The sequence below is a fragment of the Carex rostrata genome, chromosome 1 (genome assembly GCF_964058835.1).
Source record: "Carex rostrata chromosome 1, lpCarRost1.2, whole genome shotgun sequence".
Classification (NCBI taxonomy): domain Eukaryota; kingdom Viridiplantae; phylum Streptophyta; class Magnoliopsida; order Poales; family Cyperaceae; genus Carex; species Carex rostrata.
This window is the reverse complement of record NC_135918.1, coordinates 16,430,298-16,456,698: the sequence shown is the minus strand read 5'-3', so window position 1 is coordinate 16,456,698 and position 26,401 is coordinate 16,430,298. Positions and strand designations below refer to the sequence as shown.

Sequence of the window (26,401 nt, the reverse complement as noted above, 5' to 3'; positions counted from 1 at the left end):
ATCGATTAACTTCTCTAGGAGTTTATCAGTTCATGCAATAAACATCTCCACTTGATGGAATCAAGACTAGTGGGGATGGTTTTGGATATCTCAATCAAAACCATAACCCATGCATCATGAAAGTAGATATCGATCGATCCTAGAGAAGTTCCCTCAAAAAAAAAAATGTAAATATCAGTCGGCTCAAGATTTATCCCTTGTCTAACTAAATTAAATATCTCCAGAAGTAATTTCTTTTATTTTGAAAAAAGAGTAAGAACATTATTCATAAGAAACACTTTGGTGCCAACAAGATAAATTAATGGTATATAATATATCATTAATTTTATACATACACAAATATCGACATTGTATGTACTTAACAACCACATAATATTAATATTAATACTCAACGTGAATTACATAGCTCATGAACTTCAATTTTGTTTCTTTTGATCTTTCTCATCTCAGCAGCTTCACTCGAGCCCTATTCAACTCCTTGACAACTTCTTCGATCCTAATGCGCTCCTTTGGAGACAACTTGGAGCACAAGAGGCCACATCGAATCACTGAAACCAAGCAATCATGAACATCCTCTGTTACATTTGCACTATTTTCTCCAACATTGACTGGGAACAGTTTACGGTCGATAATCTCAGTAACATGATCGGAAAAAGCCATCTCAACATACATGTGGAGGTTCAATCCGTCTCTGAATCTTTCATCGGTGGGGCTTATGCCGGTAAACATCTCAAGCACTAGAATGCCATAGCTGTATGCATCTCCTTCAACCGATGCCTGACCTCCCATACCATATTCTAGAAAAAATGACAAATTACAATCATACCCTTCTACAGATTATTCACCAAGACCAGTAACATAGTGTTGTTTTTTCTTCTCAATTCAAACATATGAGCACTTTTTTCATTATGTATGTTGGCAATGTTAATTAGATGCACTGATTTTAATTTGGCCTTCTGAAAGCTTGTGCTAACTGCTAACTTCCTATTCACATATCAAATTGACAGCTAGGAGCTAACTATAGGTTGGTACCATCTATTAAGATAATACAGATTATGTGGAAGCTATTCTTTCTGTACCGTGATAGAGTAAAACAAAGTCAAAATAAATAATAAACACACCCACTATAATGTAAGCTGGTCCGTAACTACTTATACCTTTATAAATACTAAAACACAAAATTAATTTCTCATAAGAATAAGCTTGTACCTGGGGGAATATAACCGATGGAACCTCTAAGTCCAGCTGTGCTTCCTGTCAACAGAGAAGACATAGAATCAGGTTGAACCAGAAATCTGGCTAGCCCGAAATCACCCACATGTGCAGTCATGTCATCATCCAAAAGAACATTGCTAGGTTTAAGGTCACAGTGTACGATTGGAGCGGGCCCATAGTTATGAAGATAATCCAAGGCTGTCGCAACATCGATTGCTATATTCAGCCTCTGGATAAGGCTGAGACTCCTAAATGGCCTATTTGTACACATGTCGGGATGCAACCATGTTTCTAAGCTGCCATTAGGCATGAACTCAAAAATCAATGCTTTAAAATCATTACCATGGTGGTCAGTGCTAGAGCATGAACTTAAAACTTTGATAAGGTTTCTGTGTCGAACTTTTCTTAATACCTCACATTCAGAGAAGAAACTTTTAAAAGAACCACGTTGATTCAGATTTAGTACCTTCACAGCAACAGTTGTCACGTTCTCAAAATTCATCGGAGCTTTGTATACAGCTCCAAAGGTACCTCTTCCAATTAGATTCTCCGATGAAAAATGATCTGTATCCCTGAGAATGTCATTGTATGACACTTTTTGATACTCATAACTTCTGGCCACAAATGGTAAGGGATTATTCTGAGATTGCTTTTTCCAATAAAAACGGGCTATCAAAAACATGATTGTACATATACATATAAGACCACCTATGCAACAAATTATTACAATGATAATTTGGAAAAAGTGCTTCTTCTTGTGATTATCTAAAACGCATTTGGGTAGATGCATTTCAAGTACTCCACCACAAAGTTTTGAATTTCCTCTTATGTCTACTACACTAGAATTCCTGAAAACCCCATCTTTCGGCAATTCTCCTTCAAAATTGTTGAAAGAAATATTCAAATGCTTAAGTTTCATCTTACCAACAAATTTAGGTACTGGACCAGATAAAGCATTGTTGGAGATATCAACCTCTTGCAACCCTATCATGTTGCTCAAGGAGAAGGGAATAGACCCATTCAACTGGTTTCCATCAAGATGAAGTACTTGAAGTAGTTGGCACCCATCGATTGTGCTTGGAATTTGACCTGATAATTTGTTATTTGATAGGTAAACTTCTGCTACATTTTTTAATTGACCAATTTCTGGTGGCACTGATCCATTCAAATAGTTATTTGACAAGTCGAGGATTATGGAAAGTGAATGAAGATTGAAGAGTTCCTTTGGGATTGAGCCTATCAATTTATTATTTGAAAGATTCAAGGTATTTAGTACTTGCATATTGCTTAATTCTACTGGTATACTCCTAGTGAATGCATTGTTGCCGAGATTGAGTCCAACCATTTTTGTGAGATTACCTAAAGTTGATGGTATTTCACCTGATAACATGTTTCCCTCTAGGTCTATCCCTTCGAGATTCCAAAGATTGCCGATTTCTTTTGGGATAGTGCCTTCAATAAATGTTTGACTGAGTTCTAAGGTAACAAGGTTGGTTAGTTTTCCTATTTGTGAAGGAATATTTCCCAAAATTGGATTATTGTTAAGTCCTAAATAGTAAAGTCTAGTTGAGAGATTTGCTATAGAACCAGGTAGCATGCCTTGGAGTTGGTTGTTTCCAAGATCCAATGCTTGTAGAAATGTGCAGTTGATTAAAGAATCAAAGAATCTCCAATCACCACTAGATGCTTTAATTTGATTTGAATTAATGTTAAGCATAGAAAGGTTTTGCAATGTTCCTATAGTATCTGGTATTGTGCCTCTGAAATTGTTTGAGCTTAACCCAATCGCAATCATGGCTGAGCAATTGGATATGGATATTGGAATCTGCCCATTAAGTTGATTTCCGTCCAACGTTAGAATCTGTAGGTTCTGAAATGCATCACCGAAGTTAAAAGGAAGATTTCCATCAAGCTTATTTCCAATTAATCTCAAGTCAACCATGGATGAGAGGTTGTATATGGAACGTGGTATCTTGCCTGACAAATTGTTTGTACCGAGGTAAAGGTTCTTGAGAGCCTTTAGTTGGCCGAGTGTAGGTGGGATGAAACCATCTAAATTATTTTCTTCAAGATAAAGAGTTGATAGATGTGTAAGGTTGCCTAAGGTGCTTGGGATAGATTCTGTAAGATTATTTCTAGCTAGACTCAATATTTTGAGTAGTTCTAGGAAACCAAACTGTGGAGGGATGGTTCCTTGGAGATTATTGTTTCTCAGGCTAAGTAATTCTAAATTGGAACAATTACCAATAGTTGATGGAATGTTTCCGACAAGGTTATTCACTCTCAAATTGAGATATTGCAATCTACTCAAATGACCAAGAGTTGATGGAATGGTTCCGGCAAGGTTATTCACACTCAAATTGAGATATTGCAATCTACTCAAATGACCAAGCTCTGCTGGGATGTTACTGGTAAGCTGGTTATCTGAAAGATTCAAACTTTTGAGAAATGTGAGATTTCCCAAAGAGGGGGATATATGGCCTGACAAACTTAGTGAACCCAGAGAGAGAGCAGTTACTCTGTCGGGATGGCGGTTGCCGCACCTTACGCCTTGCCATAGACAATAGTGGAGAGAATCATTCCATGATGATAATGCCTCGAATGAGTCATTAGACATAAGAGACTTGAAGGAGAGAAGTGCAAACTTGTCAGATTCATTTGTGGCAAAGTTGTTTGATGGAAGATGAAAGGAGAATATGCATATCAGAAGTAAGAGGTGTAAATCTCGCATTTTTTTTTTTGGGTTGTCAAGTGTTCTAAGAGGATATCTCTAATTAATGGCTATCTTCTATGATCCTATTTATTATTAAAAAAAGTTGGTGGAAGAAGACTACCAGAGTTGACCACAGTTGGCATTTCCTATTGCGAGTCCTTGTCTTGTTACATAGACAAAAATATATATTCTCAGTATATACATTTCCATGATGATCCATATCTACTGTTGTTCATGTATGAGTGAAAGCGGAAAATTACGGGTATGGATATTTTTCATTATGCAATTCTCAAATTAAAACTGGAAACGAGACTTGAGAAAATCCATTGGCATGGTGTCGCCTTGTTTTTTATGAGCTAGAGGGTGCCATCACCAGATATAAATATTTTAGATAACTAAAATGTAATAATGTGAATTTCGTATAGGCAATTAGTATGTATACCAGTTAATGATATAATTGACCTTTAAAGTTATCCACCTACCAATGGGGACGTGATCTCTATTTTTCTTCAAAAAAAAAAAAAGTTATCCACCTACCTTTATTAAAGGTTGTCGACCTGCCTTTATTTATTAAAAGAGTCAATTAAAGGTTGTCCATTAGTTGATCTTTATTAAAGGAGTCAATTAAAGGATTTATCTCCTCTCACATTGTATGAATTTCATTGAAATGTTCTTGCAAAATGTGAGCTATTTATTTTAGATGGAAAGATAAGATATATTTTTATACTATAATAAAACAGATATGAATGGATAGATAATAAATTAAACATATATACGATCATATATCTAAACCTTACCCAATATGAAATTAACAGTTTAAATCTCAGCATTCAAATAAGAAAACGTAAATTCAAGAGACTAACTTGACCAGGAATGTGTAATTAGATTGTCAATTAGTAGCTATAATATGATCATAACCCGATCTGAATCCGCACAAATATTGGATTCGCACTCAAAATTTGAATTCCTGTAGACGAAACGAATTTGGTTTATCCCGACTATTTCGGATGATCTCAGAATTTTGAATGATATTATTATTGAGAACTATTTTTTAATTCAATTCCATCATCGATCCTATATATATTTCATAATGTTAATTAATGTTCAAGTACAAAACAAGTTACTGAATATTGAAGGTACTTTCTGTAATATTTGGTCACTGAATAATATTCTCATTTGTGAATTAATTACTACACACATAAAATAAAATAAATAAGAAGTGAATAATACGTTAAATCCTCACCTCATTTATCTATATATGCTAAAAATAGAAGTCATTTTAATAGTCAAATTAATACGTTAAATCCTCACCTGATTTATATATTATATAAGGTTGGAATCTTAAAAGTTTTTTTAAAATAGTTTCATAAAAAATATTTATAATGGAAAACAACGTTGTCATTTTGTCTATTTTTTGAGTAAAAATGAGGATCTTGCACACATTTATTTGTCATTTTGTCTATTGATTAATTGTGTACGTGCACCAAATTTAATACAATAGTAAAATTTGCAAAAATAAATACATTATATCATGTACATGATCCAAATTAATATATTAAACTGCAAAACTATGAAATTATTGATTAGCAACTCAAGCCCTATATGAAACTTTTACGTAACTTTGGAAACAACGAAATGAGTTCGTTTTCAAGAACAGAAGACTGCCTCCAAGACAGTTGGCATTGTTGATATCTGAGGAAAATGGTTTATGCATGCAATGTTGTTGGAGGGGCAACCGAGTAGAATTGGTGCATTAACACCTTGATGTAGTTTTACTTTTTCTTTTTTCTGTGCTTAGAGTTGTATAGTTCTTTTATGAACTCGTTGTAATAAACACATCTATATTAATGCAACTTGGTAGTCACTGCCAAGGATTTAAAAAAAAAAACAACTTTGTATATTGTTAGCCAACACTCAACAATATTCATAACTTAATGTGAAATCTATCTAAACTAATTAGGAGCGATAACTTTGCATTCCTATTGGCAGGTACTCGTTATAGTTTTAATAATTGAATGATTTTAAATGGGTCCATAGTAAATGAAAATGAGTAATATGTATTTAATTTGTAATAAAAAGCTTTGATAAAGCATTTGTTTACATGTCCTGACCAAATGTACCGTGACTGGTTACATTCGTCAATCTAACCCAAGATGGAAGGCACGATCTCCCTTTAACATATCTGACTATTAACAGTAGTGTGCTTAAAGCCTTTCTAATTTTCTCTCTTTGGGAAATAGCGATTCCCCAAGAAACCCTCCCCCCACCCCCCCCCCCCCCCCCCCCCCACCATTCCATATCTGTTCGTCCATCCTCTCTACTACTTTTAGGTTTCATTTCCGATACATCATCCTCACCTTTCTCTTGCTCGGCTCTAACTCTTCGAGCGGAGATGATAATGAGAGAGAGGGGAGAAAACTAAGCCGAGTGGAGTCAATCGGAACTGATAGCACGGTATCGTAGAAGCTCGAAGCGATCAAAGTGTGATGCTGAGTAGATCCGATCGTTGGAGCGTGACAGAGATCGGGAGAGTGGATCTGGTCGTGGGACGAGATTGGATTATGGTATTAGAGTAATTATGAGTGTATATAGGTAGGATTAGAATAATAGATCTAGTTAAAAAGTAGATCTAAAAATTTAGAGGGTGATTAAGAGTCATTAGATTAATTTTGAGTAATTTAGATAATTTCGTGAGAATAAAGAAGTTCATATAGGAATTATAGTTACTTGACTCTTTGTAAATATGTTTTTTTATCAATCAAATTGTTTGTAGGCATTAAAGTTACTAACTTTAAAAGAAAAAGTAAAAAAAGAAATAAAAAAAGAAAGAAGAACATATTTGACAGTCCACACATAAACTCAAATTTTCTGTAACCTTAGAAGATATGAATTCATTTACCTACTTGACAGCCAAGAATGGTCACATAAAGCATATAACTTTTAGGTCTTTTCTCTTCTTATTCATTAAATTCATCATGTCCTGACAGAATATTATGGAGATGAAATTCGTCTGGTCTTTTTTACTGTAAATTCTCTTTATAAATGGTTGTTCTTTAGAGGTGTTCCAACTAGTATTTACAATACTCTTTGGAAGGCAAAGATTCCACTTAAGATTAAGGTTTTTTTTTGGTTACTTAAGCACGATAAAATACTTACTAAATGCAATTTACAATCAAGGGATTGACATGGTACTGTTGATTGTGTTTTCTGTGGTGCCCCAGAAATTGTAGATCACATCTTTGTTACTTGTCATTTTATTTCTTCTTTATGGTTTTGAATTGGTAACCATAACAACTTTCTTTTTAATTGTACTCAAGTGTCTGATCTTTGATATTTTGATTATTGGATTCCATTAAAGGATTCACTACTAGTGGAACTGATTAGGGCTGCAACTCTTTGGATTGTATGGTTAACACGAAATAAGATTTGTTTTCAAAATTCTCCTATACCTTCTATTAGGTTTGTAGCTGCTTCTATTATTGCTTTAACTTCATTTTGGTGTAAGTCGCGATTAGATAGTTCTTATTTCAAGTTATATATGATTATGCCTTTTGATGTTTCTTCTTTGCCTCAGATAGGCCCTCTGATAGTATTATCTAACACGGATGCACAGGATTAGGACAACTCCCCGCTAGATTTAGACGAGGACCCTGGTCTTGGTTTAGAAGGGTTGGACCTAGCTGATTATTTGAGTGACAGAGCCGTTATTGATGCTATTGACCGTGCTGTTAGCCTTTTGCCAAGTATTTCATCTTCATCAGCTAGTGCCTCCTCTTCTAGTGTTATAGTCATTTCTGATTCCATTTAGTATTACTATTTCATGTTATGCTAGTATGCTTTTGTTGTTATTTTGTTTTTTGGTTGTTAGGTGTCCATGGATTGTATGCTAGCGCTTTATTTTGGAAATGTTGTATAAACTCTTTTGTTTCGTAACGAAACCGGTGGTAAAATATCACTTTTGTCAAAAGAAAAAATTTGTTAGCATCGTCGTATATACTTTCTTCGATAATAGAAATTTATGTTAGTCTACCTTCAATAATAGTCACTTTTTACTCTCGTGAGTAGTAACAGACACTTATAGTATATAATAATCAGTTTCCATGTTATCTAAATTCAGACAGCATTTCTGACTTTCAAAATTTGTTTTTATGCTAGATATTTGTTCAAAACAAGCTAAAGCTCATTTTAGAGCCATATTCATATTTAGAATCAGCAGCTGAAAACAACAATTAAAGTATCATCTGCATAGTTTAAATTTGATTGGAATAATAGATACAAAAAATTAAAATTTTCCTAGGCCTTACTAAATTTGATTGGAATTTGCGTGGAAATTTGACAACTAATTCAGCTATATCGGATGATATGAACGGAAGGACCTGAATTTCGTGAAAAAGTTTACTTGAGTGGCGGACCCCACAGGTGGAAAATTGGGGTATGATTCGAAAAATTTCTCTATCTTCTAGCAAATGCTGAATAGTTTAATCATCTAGTCTCCAACTTTTGGTAATTACCTCTTAAATTAAAAGGCCGGTAGGTGTCAAATGGGAATAGATTATTAATACGTGCTTTAACACGGCACTAATAGACCACTACATCAATATTCTTTTCTTGGTTGGCAATGACCACTGCATTAGTACTGCTGGACAAAGACAGGGAACACCAAATTAAAGAGTAAAATTAATTATTAAATATTCAAAAAAATTGAGAACCAATTAGTGAAGGGAAGCATGTAGTGGCAACCATGGTTCCGAAAATCGGCCGATTCCGAGTTGACTCGGCCGAGTCGACTCGGAATCGGCGGTGTCCGAGCCGAGTTTTACCCGATTCTCGCGCCCGTGCGAGTTTTTCGGCAAAACTCGGATGAACAGTGCCGAGTCAGCCGAGTTTTCCGATTTTTTCGGCCGAGTCAGCCGAGTTTTACCCGATTTTGCCCGATTTCAGTAAAACGGATTGAACAGTGTAGAATCGGCCGATTCTGCCAACAGCCAATGAGACGGACTCGTAGCCTCGTACGGCATAGAGGCGAGAGCGGGGAAATCAAATCCCATCGTTTCTTTCTCCTGGCAGGAAGGAAAAGAGAGAGAGGGAAGGTGGAGTGGGCCTTGTGCTCAGTAGCAGAGAAGGAGAGAGTGAGAGACCACTCTTGCGTGAAAGGGAGAAGGAGAACTGAAAAGGAAGAAGGGGTCTGTGGGGCCCGTCGGCAGAGAAAGAAAAAGAGAAAGGGGTCATGGACCCGAAATTTTAACTCAATGGAGCTTATTCCCCATTTTCAATTCCATTCAAAGATCAAAGGATGAGATTGCTTTAGGATTTGTGCTTGATTTAATCCAAAGGTTCAAAAAAATTCAGAATTTCAATATGAACTCATCTAATTCAAAATCAAAGGTTGAGATGACTTCAAGATCCGTGCTATGATGAGATCCAAGGGTTAATTTGGCTATATAATTTGGCTATATAATTTTCGTTATAATATTCATATATGCATATAAATATCTAATTTGGCTATATAATTTTTATTAGTACGAGAGATTTGTATTTTTATTCTCCTAATTAGAACTCAATATATTTATTTATTTTCACGAATTGAATTAATTTGGTTCATTTTCTTTCTTAAGTTTCACGATGGTAACGAATTTTCTTTCTTAAGTGTGTTCTATTTGTAATGTTTGTAATACATTATATAAGTAGTAAATTATGTGAGTGTAATATTGTCTTAATTAACATAGGTTTTTTACAAATTATTTTTATCAATTTTTTCCTATTTTTTGGCTACAAAACAAGGGTTCTGCCAAAAAAACCCGAGTTACCGATCCGATTCTTCCGATTCCAGCCGATTCATCCGATTCTGACTCGGCGGTCAAAAATCCGATTCCGATTCCGAGTTTCAGAACCTTGGTGGCAACCAGCTTGATGAAACACTTTGTCCGTATTCCATCCCCAATTAAACCTGACACACGAGAGCACATTCTTAATTAACCTCTCTAAAATCAGGACACCAGGATTCTCTCGACTGATGCCTCCCTCTGCACCAAAACTGAACGCTCATGTCATCCTCCCCTCTGGTCAAACAGCAAACTCCCTCCCAAGAAGATAAACAGACCACCTGAGACTGAGCCACGACAATGCATTAAACTCCAGATAAAAAGAGATGATGGCATGATGGACACCTCCGGTATAACCATACTTATAAAGTGTCATTCTAGTATATTAAGTTCAGTTAGTACACTGAATCGCTTCTGATCTGGAAGGGGATGTAATATTCAAAACTTGTTTATAGGAACTAGTTGTTAAATTAAGATTCATCATACGGCTGTGTAAAATTCCAAGTAATTGTAGCGTTCCCTCCGATTGCAAACGCCATATGTTGCATACCGTAACCGATGGTGAAGGGGGATAGTAAATTTTATTTTGTAGCAGTGCAAATGAGACTTGTTTATAAATTAAACTATTAAAGGGAGAGTGTAAAAGGAGGGGTAATGAAATTAAAAGATTTTATATTGTAGTCGTATACTAGTAAAATGTTCGTTAAATGTCGTCAAAGCAATAAGCAAAGAATAAGAATACATACCTAAAAAAGGGAAAACACGCGAAGCAAACATTAATGATACAAGTCTACAATAATTAATATATGGAAAACATGTAAGAATACATGCCTTTAACATTTGCGGGCATACGGAAACAACGACAAAAAATTGTATAGAAAGGGGGAACAAATTGAAACATATATAGCTGAACGGGGGAAAAAAAAAAAACAGATGCAATATGAAGATTGCTAAAATTAAAAGGACTGATGAATACACGACATCATTTGGATATAATCAACTTGGCACTGGCTTCAGCTGATAGGTCTCCCATGCCAAAGTTAGCCATCAGCAACCAGATGATGGTGAGAAGCTCTCCGCCCTTACTTAATTGCTTCGCATGGAGCTGCCCTTTGCAGTTGCTGGCCGCATAGCACAACATCTCGACCCACACAACGCTGATAAATCTCCACATATGATTCCAATCTTCATCACGGTTCTCCCTAGTGATGAATTTTTCCTTTAAATTATGTGCAAGCTTGCATCCATTGAATAACACTGATTTGCTGCGATCGCCTTTAACAGATACTGGGTCATACTCCATGTCCACATCTAATATCATTCTTACAGCTTCATTTTTGTTCATGGCACCCTGTCTCTGAAAGAAGATTCTCATCTCTGTACAGGTGTCACCAAATGGAATCTGCCAATTGCTATCAGGCATCATAAAAGGTCGCTCCATGAGCAGGAACAACATGTAGTTCGAAATATGTTGGCTTATCTCCCGTTCTGGTTCCCTTTCCCGTTCCTCAGAGGTGGACGTGGGCTTTTCGGGGTCAAGGAATAATAGATCGGTTGCTATGTGCCACAACATGATGCTCGCATCAAAATCAACCTCCACGCTCCAACCAAAAAAGTTGGTCGTAACCCTTACGCTGAATTATCCACTGGCCCCTATGGGAAGTGAATCCCCTGTCAGGACCTGTAATCAATTTGTCATTCATCTTATTCTTCAACTCTTGAAACACTAAGTTCTTGAGACCTTCATTAACAGTAACATATGTAGTGTACCGATAATGATCCCAAGTCTCTTTGAAACCAACCCATTTTATTATGTGCTTCAACCAACAAGGCCGATCTTCAGGGAGTATGTAATCAGACTATACTGGGCCATTTTATGAGACCATCTTGGCTTTCTCTGAGGTCTCAATTTTTTCAGAATAGAAAAGTGGAAATCTGACAGAGCACTGCAACTGCCGGATCCTTTCATTGCCGCATAGGTCCAGAATGACAGAAGCATAAAAACAAGTGCAAGGAATTCCAAACCAACTGCACCAACTAGCAGCACGTACGTCAGAGTAGTCTCAAACCGTCCATACCCAGTATGGTCAGACATTGCAAATAAGCAAAGGGCTGCCATAGTAATGACTAGAGTGATCACACGAGAAACCCAGCCATAGTGTCTGAAGGCGTAAATAACAGAACATTTGGAATGAAAGATGTCGTACATCCAGGCGAGCTCAATCTCAATCAACTTGTAGGCATCACCGTATCCAAGGCCCTCAAAATACATCTGGAGTACCTCCCGGGCTTTATAGTTCAGATTTAGGTCCACAAAGAGGCGCTTGTATATTGGGAAGAACTCGTACGCGTTGCACACAACTTCAGCATAATTGAGAGACTTCCTCTCTTCTGATTGTTGAGCTTTCTGGCTCTCCATATCACCATTATGCTTCTCGATCTCGACCTTGATTTGGGCATTATACCCATGAGCTTTAGATGATGTGTACTCTTCCATGAAGTTGGCATAATTTGGCCTGGATCAGGTTTAGGGATCATGGAACTCCGCAAGCCAGACATGCTTGCACGCTTCAAGCACCAGATCCTCTCACCATACTTGAAGATCGCCACCGAAAACATGAGAGCGGCAGGTAGCCACAGCTCTCCGATTTGCACATTCGATGTGGAATAATTGTATATTAAAAGCACCACCTGGGACAGTAGTGTTAGCAACTGTCGCGACCACAGGTCATTATCTTCAATGGACAAGCTAGTGATGGTGTCCTGCCCCCCAAGGTGGAGGAGGAAGAATGGGGCCCAAAACATGAGCAGTTGGGGAGTCTTGCTTTGAGGAGAAGCCTTATCTTCGCTCTTGAGGTATGCAAGAGCGACAATGTCCATGTAGTCAGCCATGAGGTATGAAAACCAGAGAAACCAGTGGAACATAAGAGCTAGAGGACCTCGCCACGTTTTAGCAGTCGTTTGGGCGTATCGGAATGAAACTACATGCTTCCGAAAGCCGGCGAGACCAAGGAGCAAGATTTGTATGCTGAGGCAGCCGATGACAAGCACCCTGATCTCCATTTTGTTCCATAATTTTAGTAAGGAGTCCAGCATCTCTTCTCTGATTGCTCTTTTATTTTTTTTCTTATTGGATGAACTTATATTTTGGGGTTCTTAATTAGATGGATGCTTCCTCTCACGCGGTCTTCGTCATTTAAAGCTGGTTTCCTTACTCCAGCACGGAACCATTACATTTTGCATTAAAAAATAACTAAATAAAAGATGCTCTGTCTTATACTCCTACTTTAATGGGAGCCACATGAAAACTTAAAACCACACATGGATTGATGGATTTATTATTCAAAGGAGTGCTCACATAAGGACCCGTGTTATGCCCCTAGCTAAACCAATATGATGTGTTGAGCATATACTAAAAAAATGGAATTGTAGGGCACATATATCGATCCACGGGCAGCCCGTTTGTGAACAACACTTTTGGAAGCCAGTGTGATTTTTTTTTTTGAAGGCATCAAACACGCCTGTAGGCAAAAATCAGCAAGCACAATTAATCATACCATAACCCCAGTTCAAAGTACATTACAATTTATCAGTTGATGGAGAGAGATGGCCCAAAAAGGGTAAAATAGGTACTTCATAAATTAAAATTGTGTTTTAGTATAAAACACATTAAAATGGATAAACTTTGTAAGGTTTTTGAAGGTTAGAAAGGTAAGTATGATATTATGGATTTTAGAGGAGGTAATATGTAATTTCGAAATTTTTGTGGGGTATACATGAAATTTCCCCTAAAAAAATGAATCATTAGAGACATCGTTTTTTGGCAATCAGTTTAATATTATAAATAAGCAATGTAATTTTTCTTTTTCTTTTTTGGCTTTGAAACCCGTAGGCAATGTACTTTTTCTTGATGAAAGATAAAACGAGGTAAGAAAATATAATTTTAGCACAAACGAAAGTGGAGCACATGCTTCCGCACAAAAAGAGAAATTACCTCTTTAATGTGTTGAGCACATCCTTTAATGGTAGCCAGGAAAACTTAAAATCGTACATCGATGGATGTATTTTTCAAAGGAGTGCTGATATAACGACCCGGAAATAAATATGTTGTTATTCCAATGGAATAACATAGTCCTGTTATTCCGATACTAACCATTCAATTTTATTGAGATTCGTTGAGATTAGTTTATGGAAAACTTTGAATATTCATTAATGTTTGGAATCGGAATAACATGATCCTATTATTCCATTGGAATAAGAACAGATTTATTTCCATAAGGACCCGTGCGTAGTTATATGGACGAATATGATGTGTTGAACATTTGATCCATGAGGGGCTGTTCGGCTCAACAGGATTAAGCCTCCTTAAGGCTAAAGGAGCCTCCTTTAGCTTCCTTAGCCGCTTAATCCTACCGAACACCGGTTCCTTAGCATGGATTAAGCCTACCTCCTTTAGCCTCCTTTTGCCCGGATCTTAATCCGCTGCCCATTTCTTAAGGCACCTTCCCCCCCTCCTTTAGCTTCCTTTAGCTTCCTTAATCCGTTGCCCCTTCCTTTAGCTTACCGAACACCGGTTCCTTAAGCTTCCTTAGGACTTAATCCTAACTAGGATTAAGGGGTGTTGCCGAACAGACCCTGAGTGTATAGTCTCAGCACAAGGCTTCTTCTACGGGCAGCCCGTTCGTGAATATCACTTTTGGATGCCCATGTGATTTTGGGCTTACATAAGTGTATATTGGGCCCCGTGTTATATTGGGCCCTGTGTTATATTCACTTCATATGGTGCGTTAAGCCGAAATTTTTTAGAGTTAAAAGAACAATTTTTTTTCTAAATATCGATTTTGTTCTTCCACTTTTCTCTCTAACCTAATTAATAGAAGAATTAAGAAAGAAAAGTTTCATTCCCTTGAAAAAATTACACCCCAAATTCTTCCTATTTGTATGTGTTCCATAGTGTCTGTGCGTGAGTGAATCTCTACTCCCTTTCATAGGCTACAGTTACGAGAAATACCTGAAATCTTCTCAAGCGACTTAAGAAACCTTGACTGCTAAGTAAGCCAAATCAACAGAAATTCTTTTTTTTTTTCAAGAACAAGAAACTCAAGCTTGAGGGAAATAAGCATAGTAGGAATTATCCGTATCGGGATCGGGGTATTGGCCGATTCGGATCGGAAAGTCGGACTTTTTGGCCAGAAGCTTGTTTTACACTAAAAAGTAGGAAAAAAAATGATAAAAAAATAATTTGTCAACAATTTATGTTTATATAAATGATTACAATCAAATAATCCACTAATACAATATAATACAAGCATTAAAACTATAAACACACTCTTTCACTGCCAGAAACTATGTCGTACTGACTGGATCACTTCATCGTCGTTTGTATTATGATAAAAATGAGGATATTGTTGTTCGGAACAAAAAAAATAAGACATTATAGAACCAAATGAAATATTATTAACATCTTTAATCACGGGTTCATATTTCTCTATTTCAGCATAGTTGATACTTGATACTCTATTTAATCAATGAATGTGACAAGTTTTCAGCATGTGCATAGTTTTATACTCTATTTAATCAATCACGGGTTCAAGTTTTCAGACGAATAATGACCAAAATCGGACTAAAATAACAGAAATTGGACGAAAAACAGAAAATCCGTGAGTATCGGCTCAGTATCAAATTGGTGTCAGCCGATACCGATACGTATCGGCTGATACGGATCGGTATCGGCTGATAATTCCTATTATGAAAATAAGATAGAATTTTGTTGGTCAATTTTCAAAGTGCACTTGAAGAATTGCATGATACAGCTCATTACTCTAATACTTGACAAAGCTCAGACTCAAACTCAACTCAAGAGGAATTTTGTCTTTCTTTTATTTCGCACAGACAAAGCATGATTTTAAATTCCCAAAAATAATTTCCTTCCATGATTCTAAATTTCAGTTTGATTCTTGTATTTTCTTTCTCCTTCAAATTTCTCTTAATTCGAAATTGTTCTTTACCATATATTCAAGAATGAAAAATGAATCATATGGTATAATCAATCAAAGAGGAACATAGTATGAAATTAAATTGTATGATTCTCGTATACGCTGAAATTATTGACCCAAGTAAACTTAGTTCTGGTGCCCGATCATCTCTTCATGTTTCCACCCATGCGAAGGAATGCAGACAACAAGATGTATGATATTTTCTTGGCGCTATATTATACAGTGTGTAATAATCTTTGTGCACCAAATTTTCTTTTTTAGAATATAAATGCATTTAATAATTTGCTTTCATGCATGCTTGCAGGTATTAATGAATCTATATATAGAGAGAGAGAGAGATGGGCTATGGTGCATTGCAATGCATGGAGGGGTTTGTGCATTGGACCATAAATCTAAAATTCAAAATCCAAATGGCCGATCCAAACCGTTCATCTTGTTCTCCATATTAATATGTGCTTGGAGACCAAATTTTACATTTTTATGAATTTTTTTACTATTTATTAAGTATTTTACAAAATTGTTGATCCAACGGTGGCTGCTGATTTTACTGTTTTGTTAACCGTTGGATCAACAATTTTGTAAAATACTTAATAAATAGTAAAAAAATTCAGAAAAATGTAAAATTTGGTCTCCAAGTACATATTAATATGGAGAACAAGATGAACGGTTTGGATCGGTCATTTGAATTTTGAATTTTAGATTTATGGTCCAATGCACAAACCCCTTCATGCATTGCAATGCACCATAGCCCATCTCTATATATAATTAAAAAGATGTGAGATTATTGAAGATATAAAGAATAAGGATAAATTTCATATTAAAATGTGAAAAAGTCTATCAGCTCTTAGAATACATGTGCTCAATATAGCATCTCTTTTTTCTAAAATGAGAAGGCATAAACGAGAATTATCTGGGGACTGGGATTACATCTCTTTACTTTCTAAATCTAAAAAAAATTGTAATACTATAGAAAAAAAATAAGGGAGCTAATAATTGTCCCCGCAGGCTCATCTCCACAATATCCCCGTACATACTGCCAAAAACAATTATGAGGGGACCAGTAAATAAAATAATAATCGTTAAATATTTATTCTGAAGAATAAAAGTATTTATCATTGGCTGTAGCAGTATTAACTACTATTCGATGAACTCTATTTCTAAAGGGCCATGATAATTGTCCCCCCCACTCTCATCCTTTCATTATCCCCCCAATTTTATTTGTTCAATCTCGTTCGCATTTCTCACGATCTATAAGTAATTTTGCAAATCTAAAACTATGAACGTCTTCTACGCAATTTTATCTTTCACATGAGATCCATGATGACATACTTTCGAGCTCGTCATCACACAAGTATTAATATCAAGTATTACAAGTATTTATACCTATGCACTGAAGTATTTATACCTATGTGGTCAACTATTTTTGTTACAGAAAGGTTGACGTAGGGACGATTGGAGAAGGTTGATGCGGAGATGCGGGGTCCACGATTGGGGAAGATAAATACTTACAAGTATAGGTATAAATACTTGCACAATGAGATATAAATACTTGTGTGACGATGAGCCCGAAAGCATGTTATCATGGATCTCATTTGAAAGATAAAATTGTGTAGAATACGTTCGTGGTTTTATATTCACAAAATTCCTCATAGATCGTGAGAAATGTGGACGACATTGAAAAAAGAAAAAAAAATCCATCTCTAAAAACGTATATGATTTTTCTCCCCATGTAGTTTGAGTGGTCCCCCCATATAGTCATATCAAGTTAGACATGTAAGTATTAATATCTTAGTTTGCAAGTATTAAACTTGGAAGAACACATTGTTTTGAATAAATTTAATTAAACTAGTTAGTTAAATTAGTTTATGGAAGTTAAACACGATTGGGGAAGATAAATACTTACAAGTATAGGTATAAATACTTGCACGATGAGATATAAATACCTGTATGACGATGAGCCCGAAAGTATGTCATCATTGATTTCATTTGAAAGATAAAATTGCGTATAATACGTTCGTAGTTTTAGATTTGCAAAATTCCTCATAGATCGTGAAAAATGTGGACGACATTGAAAAAAGAAAAAAAAAAAACACATTTAAAAAAGTGTATGGGGGATTATTTAAGAGATGAGAGAATGATGGAGCAATGAGAGTGAGTGGATTCATATAATTATTCAAAAAATAATTAGCTTTCTGGTAAACCAAACCTTTACCAATGATAAATATCATAAACTCAGATGCAATGAACTTGAAAAATGAATGTAGTATACGACATAAAATAATTAATAGAGAAAAAATATCACCTGCCTTGGCACATGTTAGGATCATGAACCAAGGCACATAGGTTTTTGTCCATTTTATTCTAGACAATTTGCACATACTTGAAATTAATAGCACTTAATTAATTCAAATTAAACATATATTAATCACATTTCATATACCTATGCCTATTTCATGTTCTTGCTAATTTATATTGTGTACTCAATAATCCGATTTGTCAGCGATTAGTAAAATTTAATTGAACCCCATCAAACTTGATTCATGAATGCAAGTTAATTTGAATTGAACAAATATAAATTGTAATAAGAAAAAAAAGAAGAGCAGATCATATGGAGAGAAAAGAAAAAGAAATATCCATATATACCTTTGCATGTGCATGTGATATGTTCTGTGCATCACCACAACCAACAAATTGTGCCAAAACTATAAATTATTATTTTTTTCTGTAGTAGTGATTTCATAATACTCTTTCCACATCTCTGCTATTTCTATTTGCTCACTTTTAAGTAGGCATGCTTCTGTGGAAACAAATAATCACATGTTATGGGTCTGAAAAGGCCCAAAGCCCATTATGAGGGGAAGAATTTGGTCTCGAAGCTTTTCTCCTCAGAATTGTATTCCACGTGGCATGGCGGCACTGGGCTAGGCAGCTTCTGTCTCACGTGTAGCGACTGCTGCTGCTGGAGTGCATCTAAAACTGGAGGCGTCCCGTTCAAATAAATTTATTTTTTTATCTGATTTAAATTATTTTGTTTTTCAAAATTGCAGGAGCTAACTGAAATTGCCGAATCAGACGGACAATATATAGAATTTATATCACATGCATGTAACTAACAGAATATTTATATTTAGATTGGGACCGTCCGATCAAAATGAGCATTTTTTAAAAAAACTTAGTGAAACTTGGTACATCTAGCAAGGATTTCAAAAAAAAAAAAAAATATAGTGGATTTTACCTAAGAATTTGTATTGAATTAAAATATTTAGATTGGGGTTACTACGGTTTGTTTTATTAATTATTTTATTTATTTCATTAAATAATAGGAATATATGAGAAAAAATGGAAGCAGTAAGATCGGAAAAATATTAAATTATTTAGTATTATTTTACTAAAATGATACAATCAGGAATAAAAACTTTAGGAAAACATAGCTGTATATTGTTATGAAACAACATCTCCAATGATAGAAATTTAATATATGTGTTTGTATATTAAAAAATCACCTAAACATTATTTCTTACCGATATTTCAACTAATATGAAAAGACAAAATATACACATACCATATCTACCCTGAATTAATCAATAATTCATTTTAATCACATAATTGCAATGTAATATAATATAAGGGATATCTGACTGGTTTTGCAATTTTCTTTAAATAATCATTTTAAATGAGGGCATGTAATATAAGGAGATGTTCAGCAAGTTTTGAAAATTGATTTCAACCAGAATCCAAGACAAAACACCATTTTTTTGCAATACTAAATTATTTAAACATTATAACTAAATCTAAAGAAATTGAAGAAAAAAAAAGTGTTGAACTAAATATACTTTGGTTTATCTGTAAATAACTTTTTTTATATCAATGAATTGACAGTGCCTTTGGTACACTGTCCTTCAAAAAAAATATACTTTGGTTTAAAGTAAAATTTGATCTTGAGAAATAAAGCCGGACAATACTTTTGTTAGATTATCAACATCACTAATTAACAAAAGCATTTACAAGGACAAAAAATCATAGAATCAGGTGCATTGAACTTGAAAAATGAATGTAGTATATGACATAACATAATAGAGAAAAGAAAATGTCACATGCCTTGGCACATGCTAGGATCATGCTTGAAATAAATAGCACATAAGTTTTTGTCCATTTTATTCCAGACAATTTGCCCATACTTGAAATAAATAGCAATTCAAATTAAACATATATTAATCACATTTCATGTTATTGCTATTTTATATTATTTGTACTCAATAATCCGATTTACCAACGATTTGTGAAATTTAATTCCACCCCATTAAACCTAATCCATGAATGCTAGTTGATTTTAATTACAAATGTAAATTGACATAATAACATACAAAACTAAAAAAAAAACAGGTCATAAGGAGAGAAAAAAAGAAAAAGAAATATCCTTACCTTTGCATGTGCATGTGATATGTTTTGTGCATCACCACAACCAACAAATTGTCACAAATGAAAATTTTTATCGTTAGTTAAGATCTTACCTTTCTTTAGTAGCCAAATGAAATTTTTTATTTTAAGGGGTATTTTGGTTTTCCAAAGGTACTGTAAGTGGTATTGTTAATATCCGCATATTCTAACCAAAGATATAAAGAGTGTATAGTAAAGAGTCGTGAGGGATTCCATCTCCAGGTGTGAGAAATAAAGAAGTGGTATTAATTGTGGGGTAATTTATAGAGACCAAATATGAGAAATAAAGAAGACGGTAACAACATGTATGGTGTGATATCTCTTTTTTTTATTCCCTGTCATGGTTATGGCATGAGGTTGGATCCAAATCATCTGATTAGTTTTGGAATGAATACTAATAGGGCTCCACAAATTTCAACTTAGACCGAATTGGTCCAGGTTCTGATGAAACAGTCTGAATTCAAATTCAAAATTTGAGTTACAGGAGATCCATACCCTCTGTTGACATGATGAGAAATAACAAATTGGCAGACTTTTAGTTTTAAAAGCTAGCTGAGGAGATGATATATGTGCAAATTGTATAATTTCTCAAAAGATATGGAGGAGAATCCAAGCTTTGGAGTGTAGGGGTGGGGTTCTTTACTTAATTAAAAAAAATTAGGAGGATCCAAATGTAGCGGGTTCATATTGGAGGAGTTTATCTGTTCATAGAATAAGCGTCCAATTGATAAAATCAAGACTAGTGCATGGGGATGGTTTTGGATATCTCTATCAAAACCAAAACCCATGCATCATGAAAGTAGATATATCTCAAGATTTTTTCCCTTAATTGTTTGACTAAATTAAAGACTTCCAGAAGTAATTTTTATTTAAAAAGAAAAGGAGTAAGAATATTATTCATAAGAAGCACTTTGGTGTCAACAAGATAAACATATTAATTGTGCATGCGCACCCACAATCACACACACATATCACTATTGGGTTTACCAGTGGCCGTCCGCTATCCAGTTACTGTATCTAAATTTCCATCAATGGATTTGTATACAAATATAGACATCATATGTACTTAACAGTGATCATATAATGTTAATAACAATACTAAATATGAATTCCATACCTCATGAACTTCAATTTATCACTTTTGATCTCTCTCAACTCAGCAGCTTCACTCGAGCCCAATTCAACTCCTTGACAACTTGTGCGATCCCAATGCGCAGTTTTGGAGAAAACTTGGAGCACAAGAGACCACATCGAATCACCGAAACCAAGCAATCATGAACATTCTCTGTTACATTTGCATTATCTTCTCCATCATTGACTGCGAACAATTTGTGGTCGATAATCTCAGTAACACGATGAAAGAAAGCCATCTCAACATGCATGTGGAGGCTCAATCCGTCTCTGAATCTTCCGTCGGTGGGGCTTATGCCAGTAAACATCTCAAGCAGAAAAATGCCATAGCTGTATGCATCGCCTTCAACTGATGCCTGACCTCCCATGCCATACTCTACAAATAACGCACCAAGATCAGTAATGTAGTGTTGTTATTTTTTCTCCATTCAAACACATGAGCCATGCTAAATATTGATAGTTGTACCATGTATATTGCCAAGGTTAATTAGATGCATTGATTTAATTTGGCCTTCTGAAAGCTTGTGCAAACTTATATATTATATATATATACACACCACAAAATTAATCTATCATAAGAATAAGCTTTTACCGGGGGGAATATAACCGATGGAACCTCTAAGTCCAGCCGTACTTGCAGTCAACAGAGAAGACATTGAATCAGGTTGAACCAGAAATCTGGCAAGCCCAAAATCACCCACTTGTGCAGTCATGTCATCATCCAAAAGAACATTGCTAGGTTTAAGATCACAATGTATAATTGGAGTGGGCCCATGGTTATGAAGATAATCCAAAGCTGTCGCAACATCGATTGCTATATTCAACCTCTGGATGAGGCTGAGACTCCTAAATTGCCTGTTTGTACATGTGTCAGTATGCAACCATGTTTCTAAGCTTCCATTAGGCATGAATTCAAAAATCAAAGCTTTAAAATCATTGCCATGGTGGTCTATGCTAGAGCATGCACTTAAAACTTTGTTAAGGTTTTTGTGTCTGACTTTTCTTAGAACCTCACATTCAGAGAAGAAACTTCTAGAAGCACCATGCTGATTGAGATTTAGTACCTTCACAGCAACCATTGTGACATTCTCAAAATTCATCGGAGCTTTGTAAACAGCTCCAAATGTACCTCTTCCAATTAGATTCTCCAATGAGAAATGATCCGTAGCCCTGAGAATGTCATTGTATGACACTTTGTGATACTCAGAATTTTTGGCCACAAATGGTTGGGGGTTATTCTGAGATTCCTTTTTGCAACAAAAACGGGCTATAAATAACATGGTTATACACATTAATATAATACCAGCTATGCAACAAATTATTACAGTGATAATTTTGGAAGAGTGGTTTTTCTTTTGGTTATCTAAAACGCATTTGGGTAGATGCATTTCGGGTACTCCGCCACAAAGTTTTGAATTTCCTCTTATATCTACTGCACTAGCATTCCTGAAAATCCCATCTTTTGGTAATTCCCCCTCAAAATTGTTGAAAGAAATATTTAAATGCCCAAGTTTCATCTGACCAACAAATTCAGGTACTGTACCAGATAAAGTATTGTTGGAGATATCAAGATATTGCAACCCAATCATGTTGCTGAAAGAGAAGGGAATAGACCCATTCAATTGGTTTCCTTCAAGATGAAGTACTTGAAGTAGCTGACATCCACCAATTGTGCTAGGAATTTGACCAGATAATTTGTTATTTGATAGGTAAACTCCTTCTACATTGTTTAAATGACCAATTTCTGGTGGCAGTGATCCATTCAAATAGTTATTTGACAAGTCGAGGATGATAGAAAGTGAATGAAGATTGAAGAGTTCCTTTGGGATTAAGCCTACCAATCTATTATTTGAAAGATCCAAGGTACTTAGTACTTGCATATTGCTTAATTCCTCTGGTATACTCCCAGTGAATGCATTGTTGTCGAGATAGAGTAAAACCATTTTCGTGAGATTACCTAAAGTTGATGGGATTTCACCAGATAACATGTTTTCATACAAGTATATCCCTTCAAGATTCCAAAGATTGCCGATTTCTTTTGGGATAGTGCCTTCAATAAATGTTTGACCTAGTTCTAACATAGAAAGGTTGGTTAGTTTTTCTACCTCTGCAGGAATATTTCCTGAAATTGGATTCCTGTCAAGTCGTAAATATTTAAGACTAGTAGAAAGATTTGCTATGGAATGAGGGAGCATGCCGTGGAGTTGATTGTCTCCAAGATCCAATAATCGTAGAAATGTGCAGTTGATTAAAGAATCAAAGAATCTCCAATCACCACCAGTTGCTTTAATTTGATTTGCTTGGAGGTTAAGCCAATAAAGGTTTTGTAAGGTTCCTATACTATACGGTATTGTGCCTGTGAAATTGTTGTAGCTTAAATCAATCATAATCAAGGCTGAACAATTGGATATGGATATTGGAATCTGACCATTCAGTTGATTTTCGTACAATAGTAGAATTTGTAGGCTTTGAAATGCATCACAAAAGTTTGACGGAAGATTTCCATCAAGCTGATTTATACTCAATCCCAAGTCAACCAATGCTGAGAGGTTGTAAATGGAATGTGGTATCTTACCTGACAAATTGTTTGCATGGAGGGAAAGGTTCTTGAGAGCCTTTAGTTGGCCGAGTGTAGGTGGGATGAAACCATCTAAATTATTTTCATAAAGATAAAGAGCTGATAGATGTGTAAGGTTGCCTAATGTGCTTGGGATAGATTCTGTAAAATTATTTGTATATAGATACAATTCTTTGAGTTGTTCTAGGAAACCAAACTGTGGAGGGATGCTTCCTTGGAGATTATTGGAACCCATGAAAATATATTCTAAATTGGAACAATTACCAAGAGTTGATGGAATGTTTCCATCAAGGTTATTCACACCCAAATTGAGAATTTGCAATCTACTCAAATGACCAAGCTCTGCTGGAATGTTTCCATCAAGTTTATTCATTTCCAACCTGAGAATTTGCAATCTACTCAAATGACCAAGCTCTGCTGGGATATTGCCATCTAAATTATTTTCATAAAGATAGAGCTCTGATAGATGCGTAAGGTTGCCTAAGGTACTTGGGATAGATTCTGTAAGATTATTTGTACCTACACTCAATATTTCGAGTAGTTTTAGGAAACCAAACTGTGGAGGGATGGTTCCTTGGAGATTATTGTTTCTCAGCCCAAGAAATTTTAAATTGGAACAATTACCAAGAGTTGATGGAATATTTCCATCAAGGTTATTCACACTCAATCTGAGCATTTGCAATCTACTCAAATGACCAAGCTCTTCTGGAATGTTTCCAGTAAGTTGGTTAAATGAAAGATTCAAACTTTTGAGAAAGGTGAGATTTGCCAAAGAGGGGCATATACGGCCTGACAAACTTAATGAACCCAGAGAGAGAGAAGTTACTCTATCGGGATGGCGGTTGCTGCACCTTATGCCTTGCCATTGACAATAGTGGAGAGAATCATTCCATGATGATAATGCCTCGAATGAGTCATTAGACATTAGAGACTTGAAGGAGAGAAGTGCAAACTTGTCAGTTTCATTTGTGGCAAAGTTGTTTGATGGAAGATGAAAGGAGAATAAGCATATGAGAAGTAAGAGGTGTAAACCTTGCATTTTTTTTTGTGGAAGAAGACTATCAGAGTTGTAAGAGGATATTGTTGGAAGAAGACTATCAGAGGTGTAAAGCTCTCATTTTTTTTTTTGGCGTTGTAAGAGGATATTTATAATTAATGACTCTTCTATGATCTTATTTATCATTCAAATATTGGTGGAAGAAAACTATCAGAATTGACCACAGTTCGAATTTTCCTATTGCGAGTCATTGTCTTGTGGACACAAATATTTGTGGCAAAAATGTTTAATGGAAGATCGAAGGATAAGAAGCATATGAGAAGTAAGAGATGTAAAGCTCTCATTTTTATTGGTTATCTTTTTTTTTTATTGAGTGAAAATTTAGAGGTCAAGCCTCTAAGTTTCATTTATCAGACACCAGGGGTGTCAGGTTTTACAATTTTGCCCTTAGGCTTATTTAATAGTAAAAGAAAACAATAAAGAAAAACAGAAAAACAGAAAAACAGAAAGAAAAACTAAAAATTGAAAAAAGAGAGAAATTCTAATGGAAGGTAAAATACAGTGAATAGCATCTATCAGTATATGTTGCTACTCGGTGTCAGTGAACCAAGATTGAAACTCTGCCCGTACTTCCATTGTCAGTATGCTCAAATTTTTGCTTTCTTCCATGAATATCCTTCTACATCTCTCTCTCCAAAGTACAAAGCATACTGTGAGTTGCAATTTTCTGATGAACTTGTATCTAGATATCACGATAGCCTCCTCATACCTTCTATCAGTAAAGTATTGGCAGTGAGGCATGCCTTGCATTGTATTGGTGATGACTTGTACCAGTTGTGATATAAGAGCAAGTCCCAAACAAGTGTTGCACCGTTTCTTGCGCATTTTTGCACATAATACACCTATTCGGCATCTGCCAGCCCCTTCTTATGAGATTGTCAACAGTAAGTATCTTCCTTCTCAACATTAACCAAGTAAAGATGGTCACCCTGAGTGGCGCCTTTAGGTTCCATATTGTTGATCTTGCATCTTCAATTATTGGGTGGTGAGTCATGACCCTGTAAAAAGATGCCACTGAGAATGTTTTATGCAAATAAATATTATTACTAACTATATATTTTCAATTAACAAATAAATATTATTTGTTGATAAATAAGTAGATGGATATCTATGTGAACTTCTAGACGTGCTCATTTATTGTCTCTGATGATAATTATCTCTTGGTACCAACCAGTGACTTCCAAACCTATATGTCAAAAAATATTTATGTTTATCCTGACTTATTTTCAGTGAGTAATATTTACTTTTTTGTTTATTCCAGATTTCATAAGAAAAATAAAAGAAAAAAGGCCTAAGTTTCTAAACAATCAGAAGTGCCGACAGTCAACATTTTTTGAAAATTATGCTTTTGATTTTATATTTTTTTTCCAAAAAAATATAAAAATTTACTCAAGCTTCGAAAAATTATAAATATTTGCCTACTCCTAAATTTTTTTCTCAAAATATATATGC

General features: G+C 35.2%; 1 protein-coding gene, 1 long non-coding RNA gene and 1 pseudogene across 3 annotated transcripts; 1 reads left to right on the top strand and 2 right to left on the bottom strand.

The window, feature by feature from the left end:
- Positions 1-235: 235 nt before the first annotated feature.
- Positions 236-24,964, bottom strand: LOC144561114 (receptor kinase-like protein Xa21). Of its 2 annotated transcripts, XM_078310320.1 has the most exons (3): positions 24,124-24,962; positions 1,210-3,354; positions 236-797 (listed from the first exon to the last, which is right to left on the bottom strand). In XM_078310320.1, the coding sequence occupies exons 1-3, from the start codon at positions 24,929-24,931 to the stop codon at positions 442-444; spliced, it is 3,309 nt and encodes a 1,102-aa protein (XP_078166446.1). In that variant the 5' UTR covers positions 24,932-24,962; the 3' UTR covers positions 236-441. The 2 variants fall into 2 exon arrangements, with proteins under 2 accessions (XP_078166446.1, XP_078166445.1); XM_078310319.1 differs by lacking the exons at positions 236-797; positions 1,210-3,354 and adding an exon at positions 21,103-21,690 and having other exon boundaries at positions 21,907-24,964.
- LOC144561140 (uncharacterized) lies at positions 3,131-3,670 on the top strand. Its single transcript, XR_013513627.1, has 3 exons — positions 3,131-3,248; positions 3,321-3,487; positions 3,560-3,670. It is a non-coding gene; the product is annotated as an uncharacterized LOC144561140 (long non-coding RNA).
- On the bottom strand, positions 10,557-12,976 carry LOC144563973 (uncharacterized; annotated as a pseudogene).
- Positions 24,965-26,401: the final 1,437 nt, after the last annotated feature.

What these genes read in the sequence shown, in the direction of transcription:
- LOC144561114 (XM_078310319.1), bottom strand. Translation starts at nt 24,931, where the DNA reads ATGCAAGGTTTACACCTCTTACTTCTCATATGCTTATTCTCCTTTCAT. An exon ending in CATCGGTTATATTCCCCCCG is followed by an intron (nt 21,691 to 21,906) that starts GTAAAAGCTTAT and finishes CGTTATTTGTAG; the next exon opens with AGTATGGCATGGGAGGTCAG.